This window comes from Mytilus trossulus, chromosome 2, assembly GCF_036588685.1.
Source record: "Mytilus trossulus isolate FHL-02 chromosome 2, PNRI_Mtr1.1.1.hap1, whole genome shotgun sequence".
Taxonomy (NCBI): Eukaryota; Metazoa; Mollusca; class Bivalvia; order Mytilida; family Mytilidae; genus Mytilus; species Mytilus trossulus.
Window position 1 is genome coordinate 73,320,240 of NC_086374.1, and position 17,544 is coordinate 73,337,783.

A 17,544-nucleotide genomic window follows, 5' to 3' on the forward strand; every position below is an offset into this window, starting at 1 on the left:
ATCCCACATCTTCTTTTTTATTTTCAACAATAACCAGGTGTCTGTGCAACTGGTTTTTACTGGCCTCGAGTCTTGGATAGTTGTGCAGGAATTGAACAGCTTAGGGATTGAACAGCTTGTAAGAATCAAAGGTCTGCTAACAACACAACATTTTTCAAATGACAAAAAATAATAAGATACGCCTAAAACAACCCCGGTTCGAGAATTGGAACAGCCAGGTTCTTTTGTTTTGTTTTTTTTATTTGTGGTGTAAGTGGAGGGAATATCGCCGATACATTTTTTGATAATTAAGAATGTACTGAGGTGAATTAAAAAAAATCAAGAAACTGAAATTGATACTATATGTTGAAGAGCACCAGTTATGGAACAAAAAAAGCTAAACATATTGATAGGTCATGGAGCTCCTTTTCGAGTTATTTGAGTTTTAAAATTTGCCGGGAAAAAAGGCTGACTCGGACTTTTATCTTACATTTGCATTGGTATAATCAAAAGAACAAAAAATTAAGAATCTGCTTAATTTTTGGAAAATAGACCTTTATGAGCTATTGAAGTCTTCTATGAAAAGAAAAATGGGTTTTATAGGGCAAAATATTTAACCCTGTATTAATGGAAAAAAACAAGGAGTCCGAACATCTGAAAACAATTTCCGAAACCTCCTTAAGCAATACAAATAATAATGTCCGTAACGAATTGTATTTTTTTTGACTGTTACAGTATATCGTTAATATCAGTTCACAACCTTGTTATAGCTGGTGTCTACCTGTAAAGAAATTTAATGTATATAAATAGTTGTAGGATTCAAAATAATGTACATGATGTATATCGATGTGAATTCGCTTTTTTGTATAGTATGATCATGAAGTATAGGTCATGAGTATATTCGAATGACTGATTGCTTGGAAATATCAAATGTTCTGCTGAAAGATTATTTGGAAAAGGGTGAGTTACTTTACCTATTAAGTAAATATAACTAGTTTTATTGTCGATTTTTATGTTGAAATGTTGAAAAACAATTTTTCGAAGTATTTCTACAAAAATCTCATACCTGTTTTCATATATAAGGGCATGTATTTTGGATTGATATCATCTTGTGCATTACAATACACACTAGCAGGATCACAATAGATTTGTTGACAACAATCAAAGCATGTAGTCCAGTGTGGAGTTGTTGTCGCCCTACAATCCGGATTGTTGATGGTGCTCATACCAGCATTGGTGATGCATACAGATTCATTTGTACCGCCCCTTTCTGTGAACCAACCATGCGCAGTGTATACCTTCTTTACATAGCAGTGGGTATGAATGCTGTCAACATCATCAGACGATGATTTACACAGTGATACTGAAATAAAGTAACACCCTGCAATGTAGATGCTGGCGATTTTTGTTGGATGTTAATTGTGAAACTACGGAGGACAAAGTCCTTACTTTTTCATGATACTTTTCGGTGTTCAGATTTACTAATAGGCGGTAAATCGTGTGCTTCGCAACATGGCTGCCACCATTAACATGGTAATCGCAAGTCAAAATATTTACATAAAAAGTTTAAGACTTTGCATTAATTACATGTAGTAACGTTTTCTTAATGTTAGTTAGGACTTCTTTCTCAATTCTCGACAAACATAAATGATTTTGATTTGATTATTAAAGTTGCATTATAAATGATAATCAATGAACTTAAATATTGAATATTTTGGGTTTCGATCATCAAACTGAAATCTGATTGCTGCATTGTTTGCCGGATGTAAATATAAAAATAAGAATCTATGGTATGATTGCAAATAAGACAACTCTTTACCAGAGACCAAATGACATACTGGCATGACACGGGTTATGTTCTTCTCATATATTTTATGATAGTATGATACTAAACCACTAACGGGAGGGATTGTGCCTGATACTCATATGATAAATACGTAATCTTTCAATCAGTTAAATTGAGGTCTGGAAATGGCATGTCAGTTAACTGCTAGTAGTCTGTTGTTATTTATGTATTATTGTCATTTTATTTATTTTCTTTTGTTACATCTTCTGACATCGGACTCGGGAATTCTCTTGAACTGAATTTTAATGTGCGTATTGTTATGCGTTTACTTTTCTACACTGGCTAGAGGTATAGGGGAGGGTTGAGATCTCATAAACATATTTAACCCCGACGCAATTTTGCGCCTGTCCAAAGTCAGTAGCCTCTGGCCTTTATTATGTATAATTTTTAATTTTAGTTTCTAGTGTACAACTTGGTGTTTAGTATGATGTCCATTATCACTGTTTTATATTTTTAATGGGCCAGCTGAAGGACGCCTCCGGGTGCGGGAGTTTCTCGCTACATTGAAGACCCATTGGTGGCCTTCGGCTGTTGTCTACTCTATGGTCGGGTTGTTGTCGCTTTGACAGATTCCCCATTTCCTTTCTCAATTTTATTAGTATAAGTTGACATCTTACTTCCTGTCATACTTAAAAATATTTCATTTCGAAAATAGACTTAACATTTAGAAATAGGCATGAAAAGAGTTTTATGATATAGAAAATAAGGAGACGTGGCATTGCCAATGAAACAATTATCCACGGAAAACTATATCTCAAGAGATAAAGCAGCTACAGGTGCAGTTGTATGGTCTTTAATAACGAGCCACTTAAACCGTTAAAAAAACCGGCTCGATGTATGTACAAATCAATGAACGGAAACATACGACAACCAATGAATTACAGGCTCTTGTCCCAAGTCAGGAGCCTCTGTCCTTTGTTAGTCTTGTATTATTTCAACTTTTAGTTTCTTGTGTACAATTTGGAGTTTAGTATGGCGTTCATTATCACTGAAAGAGTATATATTTGTTTAGGGGCCAGCTGAAGGACGTCTCCGCGGTGCGGGAATTTCTCGTTGCATTGAAGACCTATTGGTGACCTTCTGCTGTTGTCTGCTCTATGGTTGGGTTGTTGTCTCTTTGGCACATTCCCCATTTTCATTCTTAATTTTTTTTTACATGGGATAGGCACATACAGAATGTGGCGGGGTTAAACTCGTTTTCTGGCGCCAAACCAAACTTTAGAAACAGTAGTGTCAATAAAATGTGTCTTTTCTACAATGCATACATTAATTGAAACGTGGTTAAAAAGCGATTTAGGAGTAAGCGTCACGAACAAAAAGATGACAAAGCTGTTTTAAAATAAATTAACACTGTATGTCTAGGAAAATGACCAGATGCTGAAGTTGGATAGTGCAGAAAATGTGTAGCAACATAAACTGTATATAAAATATTCACAATTTTTATTATTGTATTCGGTGAATTCTTCTGATTTTTTTTCCAAAACATATTTCGAGCTATACTTACTAGCTGTTGGACTGTGACAAGTTTTTGTGCTTTCTACAACTGAGGAAACGCATAAGTTGTAAATTATAACAGTAGTATCAATACATTAATTCAACAAAGTTTATAATAATGAGGAAATAAGTCACTTCTTTTAAAAAATTGATAGCAAATACAAATAAAAACAGTTTTACTCGGAACTTTTCAAATGCGTGCTCACAATTTAGTATCAATTCAACCAAAAATTGTTTAATATTTCTCATGCTACATGTTTATTACATAAAACTTATAATCACTAACAAATATTCGTATTGCAATTTTAAACCTTTACTATATATATAAACCTTGATAAATTTCGTGTAGAGATGTTTACTGGGAAATATAATGTAATCTTTCTGATTATCATCTGTTGCCTCGTGAAAAACTCACCCTAAACAAATGTGCTACTTACATCACTCTTTTATACTTGTTATATTCAATGACTTGTAATTTGGTAATATGCAACAAGCGACAACTGTGTTACAAAACAAGCGACAACTCTGTTCAAAACTGTTATTAATTGGAACAAACACTTACCTGAAATGTTGATAGTAAACACTATTCCTGTAAAAGGTAAGAGACACATTGAAAATGCTGTACTTTTACAGAAACCTTACTTTAAGGAACTGCGGTACTACCAGAATTATAAGTATATATGTTACAGTGAATTTGTATAATCAGGGATTATGTAGAATCCCTGATTTTCAGGGAATATGTAGAATCACTAAAACCATTAGTAATTATATATAATCCCTGAAAATGACCAGTGATTTTACATAATCACTGAACATTTTAATAATTATTCTACAAATTCCCTAATATAATTTCAGGGATTATGAATAATTTAAAGATCCTTTTGTTTGATGAAAAAATGAAATATATAAACAAATTCTCATTTTTTACTTTTATATTCCTTGCAAGATGAAATAATTTTGCTTTTAAACACAGCGTAAGAAAAAATCATTTATATTCACACTCTAAAATAAACAAATCATAAATCGCTTTTCGAAGATTTATGATTTGTTTATTTTAGAGTGTGAATATAAAAGATTTTTTCTTACGCTGTGTTTAAAAGCAAAATTATTTCATCCCATACAGATCAACAAGTTCACGCTAAGTCTTTTAAAGAAGGCATCTAAATCTAGATTCAAAACTTCTCTCCACAACATCCAACAATCTTTTGTAATTTATGATATTGAATACTATTCTTTTCTTGATTTGTTTGTTTTATATTTAAGTCATTATTTTAATGTGATTTCTGTACTTATTTTTTCTTAAATCGTATGTTCTTTTGTTCGGCTATTGGTAAATCAGCTGACACTAACCATGGTATTGGAGAGAGCAAGTTATAATTCTCGATTGAGTATGACTAATTGGACGCAAGTGTATTACAATATCACAAATGAATTTAGTGCTTAGCGAAAAATAAACTTTCCACAATGTAAAAATAATAACCTTTAACCTTCAAATTAACTCGAGTAAACGTAAACTAGAGGCTCTAAAGAGCCTGTGTCGCTCACCTTTGTATTTGTGAATATTAAACAAAGGAAGCAGATGATTTCATGACAAAATTGTGTTTTGTTGATGGTGATGTGTTTTTAAATCTTACTTTACTAAACAGTCTTGCTGCTTACAATTATCTCTATCTGTAATGAACTTGGCCCAGAAGTATCAGTGGAAATGTTAATTAAAAATTGACTATACAGGACAATAACTCCTTAGGGGGTCAATCGACCATTTCGGTCATGTTGACTTATTTATAGATCCTACTTTGCTGAACATTATTGCTGTTTACAGTTTATCTTTATCTATAATAATATTCAAGATAATAACCAAAAACAGCAAAATTTCCTTAAAATTTCCGATTCACGGGCAGAAACCCAACAACAGGTTGTCAGATTCATCTGACAATTACAGGGCAGATAGATATTGATCTGATAAGCATTTTCACCCCAAGTCAGATTGCTCTAAATGCTTTGGTTTTTGAGTTATAAGCCAAAAACTGCATTTTACCCCTATGTTCTATTTTTAGCCTTTGTGGCCATCTTGGTTGGTTGACCTGGTCACGCCACACATTTTTTAAACTAGATACCCCAAAGATGATTGTTGCCAAGTTTGGATTAATTTGGCCCAGTAGTTTCAGAGGAGAAGATTTTTGTAAAGATAACTAAGATTTACGAAAAAATGGTTAAAAATTGACTATAAAGGGCAATAACTCCTAAACGGGTCAACTGAACATTTCGGTCATGTTGACTTATTTGTAGATCTTACTTTGTTGAACATTATTGCTGTTTACAGTTTATCTCTATCTATAATACTATTCAAGATAAAAACCAAAAACAGCAAAATTTCCTTAAAATTACCAATTCAGGAGCAGCAACCCAACAACCGATTGACTGATTCATCTAAAAATTTTAGGGCAGATAGATCTTGACCTGATAAACATTTTTATCCAATGTCAGATTTCCTCAAAATGTTTTGGTTTTTGAGTTATAAGCCAAAAACTGCATTTTACCCCTATGTTCTATTTTTAGCCGTGGCGGCCATCTTGGTTGGTTGACCAGGTCACGCCACCCATTTTTTAAACTAGATACCCCAAAGATGATTGTGGCCAAGTTTGGATTAATTTGGCTCAGTAGTTTCAGAGGAGAAGATTTTTGTAAAAGATTACTTTAATTTACGAAAAATGGTTAAAAATTTACTATAAAGGCCAATTACTCTTAAACAGGTCAACTGACCATTTTGGTCATTTGACTTATTTGTAGATCTTACTTTGCTGAACATTATTGCTGTTTACAGTTTATCTCTATCTATAATACTATTCAAGATAATAACCAAAAACAGCAAAATTTCATCAAAATTACCAATTCAGGGGCAGCAACCCAACAACCGATTGACTGATTCATCTGAAAATTTCAGGGCAGATAGATCTTGACCTGATAAACATATTTACCCCCATGTCAGATTTGCTCTAAATGCTTTGGTTTTTGAGTTATAAGCCAAGAACTGCATTTTACCCCTATGTTCTATTTTTAGCTGTGGCGGCCATCTTGATTGGTTGACCGGGTCATGCCACACATTTTTTAAACTAGATACCCCAATGATGAGTGTGGCCAAGTTTGGTTTGATTTGGCCCAGTAGTTTCAGAGGAGAAGATTTTTGTAAAAGTTAACAACGACGACGGACGACGGACTACGGACGACGCCGGACGCCGGACGCAAAGTGGTGGGAAAAACTCACTTGGCCCTTCGGGCCAGGTGAGCTAAAAAAGAATGTGATAATCCGTTTGTAAAATGATTTCAACAGGTTCAGTAAAATTTCCAAACCAAATATTTTAGATTTTTTAAATGTAATTATTTTTTTTTGTATGGTGTGTCATTTGATTGCCATATATACTATGATATATCATTGACTTATATCTCACATTTTGTTTCATTCAAAGGGTTGTACATGAGTTTTGTGAATGAAGACTAAAACATTACCAGCCGAGGTAGTTTCTTTATCTATTTAATTGTTGAAACCATGTATAGCTGTAAAGTACAAACCTATAAACCATAGCGTACATAGTTTCAACAGTATCTCCATAGTATTCTTGTTTGTTTAAGTCCTATATAAATTCGACACATATATAGCCAGTATGATTAATTGTATGACGAAAAAAAAGCAAGATAAGGGAACAGATAAAATCATAACAAGCAAAGTAAACATTTAACATAAGTCATTTCCGACTTGAAACTAGATTTGGACTTTCAAAAATGAGAAGATACCAAATTGTTATACAAAACCATAAGATGAAGAAAAAAACTAGAAACATGATGAAACGGAAAAAACAAAAATCACGAATTATAAAGATTGGGCGACACGGATCCTACCGTAATCCAGGGTTAATGCTCTCGAAGGGTCAGTAGGTAAAATCGATCACCTTGTTTTAAGTATGCAATCCTTTAGATGTTTTTTTTTGGTTTTTGTTTTGTGTTGATGTGTTTTCATTCTATTGACGTATATCCAAGATCTCTCTTCATTATAAACACAGGAGTGATCGCATGATTTATCAATTTCCATGAAAGATACAGTTTACTAGTTTTTTTCTCTCTTAAACTGTAGACACACCTTATTTGATCTTTGAACCGAACAAGTAGTTTTGCTTTGTATTAGAAAATTATATTTTTTTGAATACTGTTTGTTAAGATATGTTAAATGGGTAGTCACTTTACATGAAAGTTTTTATGCTTCATTTTGTATATATAACAGGTGAATTGTTTCCTTTTTTTAATGCAATTTTGGTGAATAGTTGAAAGTGATTCTTTACAAAACTCGGGTATAGTAAAGGGGGCCCCTGGACACGGAAACACGTGAAATAAAAATCACAAAAACGTTGCACGGAATATAAAAATCGGAAAAAAAACGAAGTACGAGAAATAGAATCGTAAATATTAATGGAAAAAGTAAAATAATATATTAATTAGCCGTTCTTAAAGATCATCTTGTCATTATCAAATGGACATGATGACCCTGCAATCACTATTAAGCGTCCGCTAGTTACAACTGATTTGAAAGAAAAATATTATTCATAATAATTAATTTGATAGCAATTTTAAATATTCTGGGAACACATAATTTGAAACAATCTCCAAATTGACTTTGAATTAAGTCCCAGTTTACTTTTAAATCAAATGCGGGACAAGCACGAGAAATTAAGAGTACCGACACGAAACACGGAAAATAACTAAAGGAGAACACGAGGCACGCACGTCGAAACAAACACGAGAAAACGAGAAATAAAACCTCAAAACACGAAAACACGTGAAATAAATAGGCCGAAAACGTTGCACGAAAATAACCCTTTACCACCCTCTAATAAGAGAGGTACTAATACATGTATGTAGCTTCTTTTTTTCTGTACAGAACCAATCAATCACATCTTCAAAACTCTCACTTATTCTCAAAACCGTGAAGCGCATTTAAATGATATCTCATTTACCAAAAAAATGTATAATTGCCAACGTGACAAGTCAACCAGAACCATGACGTAGATGTAAACTATAAAGAGGGATCAACACTGAACAAACTCCATTATCATCATCATACTGCATAAGTTATGAAAGTGTCTAACATGACGAAATGCAAACGCAAAAACTAACGGCCTCAATTATGTGCAAAACAATAAACGACAATAAATATGACAGACATTAACCAGTGACAACCATTGAAAAACGGGCCACCGACTTGGGCAAGAATTTGAGGCGATAAAAGCTAGCTCAAATGCAACTAAAACTAATGAATAAACAAGGTTTTCCCGTATTAAATACAGTCTCTGAAAACGTCACTGCACATCATCTTATAGGCAGGTAAGTAATAACCTTTAACTTCTAAAATCAGTATCAAATACAATTGAGAATGAAAATGGGGAATATGTCGGAGACAACAACCCGACCAAAGAGCAGACAACAGGCGAAGGACACCAATGGGTGTTCAACGTAGCCAGAAAATCCAGCACCCGGAGGTTGTCCTCAGCTGGCCCCTTAATAAAAATGTTTATAATTCGGTAGAAAAGCCTTCTGTGACAAAAAACTGTTATTTGTAAATTTCATTATTTATAACCTCCAAAGATTTAATGCTTTAATTTAGTTCAATTCAAAACAATACAGATTTAACACAACATGACAAATCTATTTTAATGTATATAGTTTTGTGTGTTCTTTATCCTTTTAGGACATGAATGCGTGATTCTTGTTTCTATAACACTATATAATAAATCACGTATTTGTACGTTCTGTCATACCTTAATGAATTTATAATTCAAAGTATAAAATATAGATGCAAACTTATTTGATACGATGTTTCGATTGCAAAATAGAACAATGTATGCATTGTGTTATCAGATTCAAAACACAGAAGTCTTCGGTCGCCTTCGATAGCTTGAATTTGGCATATGATTCGATTCATGAAGCTTTCTATACAGGTACGAATGAAACTTGTGTAAATGTAAGCTTGCAGCCGTTGGAGCAGGTGTGTGCGATAACCTATCAGTTGTTTCGTCGATTTGGTCTCTTGTTGCTAACTTCCATGTTCCTGGATAATGTTTTCGAAGTGTCGGGTACTCATGTTTCATGTAAGGCTGATTTCTAAATTCCTCCACATGAAATTTATTTCGTTCTTCGTACAATTTCCGGTCACGTGCCCATATTACGGAATGACGAGCACTTGAAACAGTCGGTCTACGAACTGATGTATCCAGACCAATAAATGTCATTTCACTAACAGGTTTACCAAAAACGTGTTTCCGTATGTCTTCTTCGTTTACTTCCGGCTGAAAAATATATAATAGAGATTAGATTTCAAAATATATTTGATAGAATGAATTATAATATATAATATAAGTGAAAGCTCCGGCCCCCTTAAACATTTTTGAAACTTAAAAGAAGGCAACCGGTCAAAACCAAAAGTATAGAGGGTATTTATCGGTATATACATAGAGTACAGGAAATATATTTCTCTAATTTTTGTGCTATTATAACCGGAAGAAAAGTGACAATGGGAACTTTTACTATAAATTGCTTAGTGCTTTTTCGGAACTCTCGTTTTGAATTGAATATGTATATGAACTCTCGTCTTGAATAGTTATATGAACTCTCGTTTTGAATATTTATATGAGTTTTCGTTTTAAATTGATTTATTCTTAAATATAATGTTTCTTCTTTCAAATATCCAAAGAGATTATAGATTTACTATTTTACAACTTAATCCGATGGCTGTCAAGAGTGTGAGAGATAATACATGTTTCTAACACTTGAACTACAAAAGCAATTATCGCTATTTTATAAAGTTAAGCCGGAGGACAATGATCAGCTTATTATTACATAAGATTGGACTATTATATTTATATTTTATGAGAACCTTTTATAATGTTTTAAAATCCTTATCTTTGACTTAATTTATGTTTTGTAAACTGTTGCTTGGGCAGTCTTCCCCTAGCTTTCGAACTGTAAACTTGTGTTAATAAATTTGTATATATTTTATACGGTCTTGCGTTTAAAGCAGCCAAAGTGTCGATTATAGACCTACAGACTTTAATGTAACCCGTGCCGAACTTCACGGACTCATGCCGCAAGTTCACGGGGTTATAATTGGGAAGGACTCCTCGATTACCGTAACCTTAAGCAGCCAAGCGAGTGTTTTATTTATGAACTAGTCCCAGTATAAGAAAATTTAAAAATGGAATTACCGAAAATGGAACATTTTAAAGCATTCGAAACCGAAAATGCAGACTGTGTTTTCTAGTTGGAACAACGGCAATGGCGGACCGGTTTACATATCGTGGACTTAGACCAGAGTATGTTGCTCCATGTGCTTTGCTAGCAGACATTACCATTCAGATAGGATCGGAGCCAGAACCAGTCAAAATCAACAGTGCTATCAAGAAAATCCTAAACCACAAACCCAACCCACAAGTGATGGTAAGTGTGGTACATGCTGTCATAGTTACGAACATTTTGAGAATGCACAGTTTTACATTATCCCTATTATTTTAATATATTTAATCCATAACCGCCCCTAAATATAATATATCAGAATAGACAATTCATTTTTTATCATAGTAGTGCTAAGTTCCACAAGTCCCTTATACATAAACCAAAGACAGGTTGTAAATTCTAGAAAAAGTTTCCCAATCCAAATATTTTTAATCTGTTTGCAATTACAAACTGTTCAAGGGCCGATTGTTCAATAAATGTAAAAATAGGTTCTGTTTTCGATTTTCATTTTTACATTTAGAATTTATTAAGAACCGATTTTATTATTCTATGATGAATTACCACTTTTTTCTGAGATATTTGCCAATGGTAGTAAGAACACCTCCATAAATCAAGCTAAAGTCTGTGTATCTTTGTTGTATCATAGAACCTAGTGTTTTACACAAGTGAAGGTTGTAACTTTGAACAAGGATCACTGACTATAGTATACTGAAATAACCACAATTATTGTTTTAGTTGTCGTTATTGTATCATTTAATACAACATGCTATAAGTAGGCAAATTTACACGGTTGAGCTTGTTCATAAATGGATTATCGGTGGTGTAACAAAATCATTTTATAATACAATTTTGGTGCGAAACAAGAATGCAAGATGGACTCGTCATCTATCTTGTGGTCTTGTTTCCGTTGGGTGTACAGGAGTGACGATCTGTATACTACATGTCAGAAAATGCATTATTATGTTTGATCAAAGCCTGCTTACAAGGTAGAAATATCCACTGATAATCTGATAATCGGTTAAAATTCTTGATTGTGTTTTCGAAAACCTTCCAGTATAGTGTAGTTTTGTTGGAATCATAAACGGGCCAATGCTAATTATTGCCAACTCCTTTTTATTTTCCTCCAATTCTTTGAATATTTAGTCCTACTTTTATGATTATAGTAAAAGCAGCCGCAATTTGTTTTATAGATCTATACATATAATGGAGTCATGCTCTTTTGAGTTGTTAAGTTGAAATAGACATTTTAGTATATTTATGTCAGGAGTCCCCCTATACTCAGAGTGTTTTAGTATATTTAGATCAGGAGTCCCGCTCCTCAGAGCGTTAGTTTACTTATGTCAGTACTTCCCCTCCTCGGAGTATAGTATACTTATGTCAGAAGTCCCCCTCCTCAGAGTATAATATACTTATGTCAGAAGTCCCCCTATTCAGAGTACAGTAAACTTATGTCAGTAGTCCCCCTCCTCAGAGTTAGTATACTTATATCAGGAGTCCCGCTCCTCAGAGCGTTAGTATATTTATGTCAGTAGTCCCCCTACTCATACTTATGTCAGTAGTCCCCCTCCTCAGAGTTAGTATACTTATATCAGGAGTCCCGCTCCTCAGAGCGTTATTATATTTATGTCAGTAGTCCCCCTACTCAGAGCGTTTTAGTATACTTATGTCAGTAGTCCCACTCCTCAGAATATTAAGTATATTTGTTGTAGTCCCTCTCCCAGTCAGAGTATTTATATATTTTTAAAGTCCCATCCTCATACCCCCTGTGTATATTAATGAAAAGGTCCAATATATGTGCATTTTCTATGTTCGTGATGTTTTCAGTATGTACACACTTTCAGCAACCAGAAAGAGGAATTACCCATAGATGAATTACCCATAGACGAATTACCCATAGACGAATCACCCATAGACGAATTACCCAAAGACGAATTACCCAAAAGACGATTTATCACAAGACGAATTACCAATAGATGAAATAACATTACAAACCCAAAAACGAAATGTAGCAATTTGTGCTCGGGACGAGCACTTCGGGGAAGTAGTGGAGAATATAACCGGAAGAAAAGTGACAATGGGAACTTTTACTATAAATTGCTTAGTGCTTTTTCGGAACTCTCGTTTTGAATTGAATATGTATATGAACTCTCGTCTTGAATAGTTATATGAACTCTCGTTTTGAATATTTATATGAGTTTTCGTTTTAAATTGATTTATTCTTAAATATAATGTTTCTTCTTTCAAATATCCAAAGAGATTATAGATTTACTATTTTACAACTTAATCCGATGGCTGTCAAGAGTGTGAGAGATAATACATGTTTCTAACACTTGAACTACAAAAGCAATTATCGCTATTTTATAAAGTTAAGCCGGAGGACAATGATCAGCTTATTATTACATAAGATTGGACTATTATATTTATATTTTATGAGAACCTTTTATAATGTTTTAAAATCCTTATCTTTGACTTAATTTATGTTTTGTAAACTGTTGCTTGGGCAGTCTTCCCCTAGCTTTCGAACTGTAAACTTGTGTTAATAAATTTGTATATATTTTATACGGTCTTGCGTTTAAAGCAGCCAAAGTGTCGATTATAGACCTACAGACTTTAATGTAACCCGTGCCGAACTTCACGGACTCATGCCGCAAGTTCACGGGGTTATACTATTTTCACATTTCCTGACCGGTGTGAGAAACATACTTCTCCTCACTAGTGAAAAATCTGTTCTCGGCAAATGATTGGCCGAAATTTGATTATGACGTCAAAATGTTTTGTTTTCTTCTGAATTTTCCTATTGTGACGTCATGAAAAAAGGCAACATTGTCTGAAGGCGTTGCATAAAAAAAACACAAGTTTCTAAAAATCTGTGAAAGAGAATGATGAAAATGATCAGAGAAACAGATTCCTACACTATAACTCGTGTATTACGATATTTCTCCACTCTCGACAGTTAAATTCTAATTATTTAAAAAGCTCGGCAAGCCTTTAATTAATAAAATTTAACTGTATCGAGTGGAGAAATATCGTAATACACTGACTTATTGTAGTGTAGGCTTCTATATATCCTTCATGGTTGTTGGAGTCAAACTGTTACTAAAAACTGAATGCATGGTATAAAAATCAAGCATCATTTCTACTAGTAATTAAATATATGTTTTATTTTTTTGAATTGTGCATGTATATTTAGATGTTTCATTGAACTAAATAAAGATGAAAAATTAATGCAAAATATTTAAAAATTAAAAGGCAATGTATTAGCTTTAACATTAATCTTTGATTTTAAACCATTTAAATTATTTGTAAAAAATAATCAACAAACCACCTATTCGAATTTGCAGTAAATGGATCTTACCGAAAGATGATTAGGGTTTTGACAACTTTAGGTGTCATGAAATATTGAATGTTGTTCTGTCAGAATTAATTACAAAACGGTATAATCAAAATGCGTGGTATTAGAACGAGAAATTATTTTCGTGATGTATATTTTACTTTTTAATGAAAACATACCAAATCAGAATCTTTTATTTCTGCTTCAAGTATTGGATTCGGGAACTGGTATTTGATTGACTGTCTTCTTAGCTGATCGTATGAATCTCTTCTATCATGCTGAATACTATATGACCTTGAACCTCGTCGGCGGTCAAGGACAATATCACCTCCAAAAGATACAGTTGCTGGTCTTTGCATTGCAGTTGTCGCCATTACAAAAATATTGCTTTACTTGTATACGTAAATCTACAAATTGAAAATATTGAGTTGACTTTGTCATGATAAAAATTTATGTTAAAAATAAAAAAGGATTTTTGTTATCAAATCATGACACAAAATCAGTATATGCACATAAAAAAATAAAGAGTTTGTATAAGTGTTCTTAAACAAGGAGCAAAACAACTCTCACCTCACTGACAGTTAAAGCCGGCCAATAAAGCACCGATTTGAGCGGAATTTTTGCCATATAAATTGGGTATACACCAACTATAATCGGGCCAAGTCACAAGAGCATACTGGAAATTAGTACATGTATAAAACAAAATAATTCCTATGTATATGTGTAAGTATCAAACTATGTAGAATTTAGTATCGTTTTATTAAAAAGCATATGGTGGGTTTTGATCATAGCCTAACTTGAAGCGATTTATTGGCAAAACATATTTAAAAAAACAGATGGGAATCGATCATCGGAATAAATTTTACAATTTCTTTTTCATATTTCAACGAATTTTACCCGTTTTCTATTTGATAAATGATATTATTAAACAATTACAGCTTAGTTTGATTTTTTTCTTTTTATAGTTAAGATGTGCTTTATATTATGTCCTTACAAGAGTAATCTAAAATTTAAACGAGTTTGTATTTTAAACTTTTGAATTAATTTCTCTTGTAATCGATTTCCAAAATACGAAGATTTCTCAAGTGGCGAGACTTTAATACAATATTGAATCTTGAAAACAAAAACTTACCGACTTGAGAGACTTAGACGATTTGAATATAATAGTTCACACTTCTTCCCTTAATTAGTAACTATATTGTGATGGTCCTAGTCTTCATATAAATAATCAAGTGGAACAATTAAAGATTTTATCTTTAAAATGTTGAAATAAAGCACCAAGTTGTTAAAGATTTCCTGAATAAGATACAAATTATCTTAGGACTTAATCATATTAAATGTTTACTGTAAATATGCATACTCATTTGAGAAAGATCGTCACTGATGAAACATTTAATAAAAATAAATCATTCACAATTAAGTGCCAAAAGCAACGTGATTAAGAATAACGTGTTAGTCCTTGTTGACAATGTACTTTGATTTTAGAAAAATTATGTCACTTGGTTAGTTAAATCTATTAATACATCTCTGTCTGTCTGTCTGTCTTTCATTTTTGGATGAAGCTCTTTTACCTTTCATTATCCTTCATACAAGATTGTGGGTAGTATATAAAACTTACACATACAAATGAAACGAGATACGTTAGGCGGCCCAATGACTTAGCAGTAAAAAGGACATAGGAAAAAAGTTACGGATTTGGTAGGATAAAAAAATAGCAGGTTGACAAACTCTTCAAATGACTATGGTATAGATTATATATCATATGACAACAGCTTAAACCCAATCAAATACAGATCTTCATTTATCCTATTGCGTACTCTCGTTTCAATTTTAATCATTCATACATGTTTTCTGATGTTGTTTTTATTAAAGTTTTGTATGTTTTATATAATGAAGAGGTAAGACTTAAATAATATATTGTCTTGTCTACATGTTATATGACGTCACGAGAAGAACGAAACGATTTGGGGACCAGACGAATTTTGTAATTGGAAATTCCCCATATCTGAGGTCAAAATACTAGTATCTAGACAATGAAAAATGCTACTGAGTTTTATATACCAACTTAAATGGTTCAAGTCATCAAGGTAGTTGCCGACTTCGGAAGAGAGCATTTTACACTTAATTACCTCGATGACTTGCACCATTGGATTTGGCACATGTTACAGTGTTGACCGTCTTTAGTCCTATTTATACAGGGAGTGTAAACAGTATGTAGATATCTGATTTAGATGTATCAGAGTGTGCAATCTAAAAGGACACCGTGCCAACAGACAGGTGATATTTCCGATAAATATAGAGGGCGTGTAAACATAAAATATACCTTTTATATGTTAGGTTAAGACAACCAACAATATTCTTATTTTGAAAAAATAATATCAATGTATTGCTTGTAATTGCTTATCCATTTTAAGCCATTAGTCAACAGTTCAAGTTAAGAGCTTGTCCTATACATATTTTCATGGCGTGTCCGTTTATGTACAATACTATTTGTTATTCAAAGGTTCATAAAAAAGGGAAAGTTTTTAAATCCCGAAGAATAATTTAATAAATCACATAACATGCATGTTCATGAATTTCTCTGTCTTTCCCATGCAAGGAATCTTTTCAGTGATAACCACGTTTGGCATTTTTTTTTTATCTTAGTTTTCTTTACTTTTTTGAGAATTTTGGTGACAAATCCAGAAGTAACGTATTCGTATTTGCTTTATACATGGGAATTTAAGCGTGACATAGTTTAAAAGGGCCAGGAATTTCTAAAGATATGTTTCAATTTGACTATTTGTTTGAGTTCCCTTGGTCGCCATTTTAGGGATACCGCCATATTTAGGGATACATTGTCGATTTTCTTATTTGATTTACAAAATTGAAACATCCAGTACAACCAATTATAATAAAAGATTCATACAAGAGCATAGTGATGAATCAGACAAAGCCATTAAAATTGTTCAGATAACAACTTTTTAGAAAGTCCAGTGATCAGTATAAAAGGTTGATTTTGACTAATCTATGAAGGAATTTGTGATCTAAAACTTCGAAAAAGGCAACACAACTGAAGTTACTCTGAATTATGTCAATCGAATCCCATCTAATGTTGACGCTGGTTTGTTAAACCTACTGAATACCTTAGCTATTTTGTTTTGTTGGTTATAGTTGGGTTGCTGTCTAATTGACATATATATCACATTTCCATTTATTTCTCTAAACACTTTATGAAAATAACGATAATTAGTATGGTTGCCATGGGACAATTATCAACCAAAATTCAAAATGAAGGGGATGTTAACAATTCTATCTAACCGTACATCCTTCAGCAATGAGAAAAAGATATACCGTACTGTCGGCTATAAAAGGCTCTGACATGACAAATATGAAACAATTCATTTGAGAAAACTGATGGCCCAATTCAAAACAAAACATTATTGACGAAAACAGATATGACAAAAAGGAACCAACGACAACCACTTAACGACAGGCTCCTGACTTGGGACAGACACGTTAATAATGTTTGCAGGTACCAACCCTCTCATCAAACTGGGACAGCGATGTTACAGTACAACATAAATACAAACTATAAAAATCAGATAAAAAGTCCTTTTCTCATCAGATCGAGAAA

At 33.0% G+C, this 17,544-nt stretch overlaps 2 protein-coding genes across 2 annotated transcripts; both read right to left on the reverse strand.

Annotated features, from left to right (window-relative positions):
* Positions 1-489: 489 nt before the first annotated feature.
* Positions 490-6,994, reverse strand: LOC134705391 (uncharacterized). Its single transcript, XM_063564130.1, has 5 exons — positions 6,890-6,994; positions 3,882-3,908; positions 3,330-3,368; positions 1,046-1,342; positions 490-760 (listed from the first exon to the last, which is right to left on the reverse strand). Exons 1-5 carry the CDS (start codon positions 6,927-6,929, stop codon positions 744-746), a joined length of 420 nt encoding a protein of 139 aa, XP_063420200.1. The 5' UTR covers positions 6,930-6,994; the 3' UTR covers positions 490-743.
* Positions 6,995-8,949: 1,955 nt separating this feature from the next.
* Positions 8,950-15,164, reverse strand: LOC134707969 (uncharacterized). The gene is made up of 3 exons (XM_063568158.1): positions 15,061-15,164; positions 14,108-14,335; positions 8,950-9,654 (listed from the first exon to the last, which is right to left on the reverse strand). Exons 2-3 carry the CDS (start codon positions 14,300-14,302, stop codon positions 9,229-9,231), a joined length of 621 nt encoding a protein of 206 aa, XP_063424228.1. The 5' UTR covers positions 14,303-14,335; positions 15,061-15,164; the 3' UTR covers positions 8,950-9,228.
* Positions 15,165-17,544: the final 2,380 nt, after the last annotated feature.

Coding starts and splice junctions, on each gene's coding strand:
- LOC134705391 (XM_063564130.1), bottom strand. CDS start 6,929: ATGGAGATACTGTTGAAACTATGTACGCTATGGTTTATAG. Junction 3,909..6,889: donor ATGTACGCTATGGTTTATAG/GTTTGTACTTTA, acceptor TACCTTTTACAG/GAATAGTGTTTACTATCAAC. Junction 1,343..3,329: donor TTGTCACAGTCCAACAGCTA/GTAAGTATAGCT, acceptor ACTTTATTTCAG/TATCACTGTGTAAATCATCG.
- LOC134707969 (XM_063568158.1), bottom strand. CDS start 14,302: ATGGCGACAACTGCAATGCAAAGACCAGCAACTGTATCTTTTGGAGGT. Junction 9,655..14,107: donor AAATAAAAGATTCTGATTTG/GTATGTTTTCAT, acceptor TATATTTTTCAG/CCGGAAGTAAACGAAGAAGA.